At 35.6% G+C, this 1,722-nt stretch overlaps 1 protein-coding gene across 1 annotated transcript; it reads left to right on the forward strand.

Annotated features, from left to right (window-relative positions):
• Positions 1-459: 459 nt before the first annotated feature.
• LOC21384168 (auxin-responsive protein SAUR21) lies at positions 460-859 on the forward strand. Its single transcript, XM_010107020.2, has one exon. The coding sequence runs from the start codon at positions 549-551 to the stop codon at positions 846-848; it is 300 nt and encodes a 99-aa protein (XP_010105322.1). The 5' UTR covers positions 460-548; the 3' UTR covers positions 849-859.
• The last annotated feature ends 863 nt before the right edge of the window (positions 860-1,722 follow it).

Raw genomic sequence — 1,722 nt, forward strand, 5'->3', positions numbered from 1 at the left:
ATTTTTTAAGAGCTTTTCACTGCAGCAAAAAAAGTTAAATGTGACATTTTCTGAAAGTTTTTTACTGTAAAAACTTAAAACTGAAAACTCGAATCTGTGAAATGAACGAGACCTTAAACTTTAAATCAAAACCATCATAACTAAACACAAATTCTAAATGAGTTAAATTAAAACAACTTTTTACTTTTTAAAAATAAACACTAATTCTTAATCAGAATCATAATTCTGGATTCATAATTTTTACGCCAAACAACACCTTAGTCGTTGAGCTTAATGAGCAAAGCCATGTGATCCCTTGACGGAGTGGGCCCCACACAAAGCTTACCCGGATGTCAGCCTTCTGACCTCACATCCCACCTGGCGGTACTTGCAAATTGTACATTACACAATAAATCCCCACTCTTCTTTAAATAGAACACCCCCACAAACCTCCTAGTTCCAACACTTCCTCATAACAAAGTGATGAGAGAAGTTCTACCTTGTACCAATTCCCAAAAAAAAAAAAAATTTAATTAATTTCAGAGTCAATTTTTAAACAATTTGCTCAAATGGGTATTCGCTTGCCATCAACAATTCAGAATTTAAAGCAAGTTCTGAAGCTCCAGTCTCTCCCCAGCACTAGACACCACTCGGATGTCCCTAAAGGCCACATTGCAGTTTATGTGGGGGAGTTTCAGAAGAAGAGATTTGTGGTTCCGATAGCTTTCTTGAACCACCCTTCGTTTAGGGAGCTGCTAAAGAGGGCTGAGGAAGAGTTTGGTTTCAACCACCCAATGGGGGGTTTGACCATCCCATGCAGAGAAGACACCTTTATTCATCTCACTTCTCAGTTGAATATTTCTTCATGAAATTGAAGATCAAAAAGACTTGAATATTTTTTTTGTTTAATTATTTTATTTATATCCTCCTATGTACTAGTAGTAGACTGGAGTGGTTACAGGAAATCCATGTACAGTAGATTGCCCATCTTGTAACTATTGTTAGGCGAGGAAATTATGGGAAATGAATTACAAAATTTCTCTCTTTTTGAATCAAAATAACTCTTGCCCATCACTTCTTTAACTTGCTTGTGGTGATTTCATTCGTTCTACGCATGCAAGGAAATATGAATCAAGTATGTTTGGATTTTTAGTTCGCAATATATTGGCAACGCGTAAAAAATTCAAAAACAGGTTGAAGACCCAGAGATGCCGTTTTGAAGATTAACTTGTGGAAGAAAATCGCAGATATTCCGGATTTTGTGTGGAAAATTCGAATTGGTGATAATCTGCTATTTGTTCAAAATCTGAGGAATAAGGATATGTACCGGATTACAATGGAGCTTTGGAATTTGAATGGCTTATATATATTCATTCACGTGAGCTACACAAAGACGATTAAGTTTGAGCTGCATAAATGATCGGAACTTTCAAGTAGTCAAAGGAAATCCAAATATGGCTTGCTGTAATAGAAGATAAGGCATTGGAGATTTGAAGTTTAAAGTTGCTGCCGTCGAAGATCAAGAGGCTATTTATTCGGATTTGGAGAATCATGCTGTGAGTTGGAGTAAGTTTAAAAATTTTGAATTAAAGCACTTGTCATCGTGGAAGACCGAGGGAGCCCTTAAGTTTAGCGATTTAAGTTTTTAATTTGAGTTGAACAAGATTGTGGATTTAGAATTATGCTGCAGAATCAAACATAATTAATGAGATTATTTGTTTTAAGGGTTCTATTTGATTTAAG

Source organism: Morus notabilis, unplaced genomic scaffold (assembly GCF_000414095.1).
Source record: "Morus notabilis unplaced genomic scaffold, ASM41409v2 Scaffold8158, whole genome shotgun sequence".
NCBI lineage: Eukaryota > Viridiplantae > Streptophyta > Magnoliopsida > Rosales > Moraceae > Morus > Morus notabilis.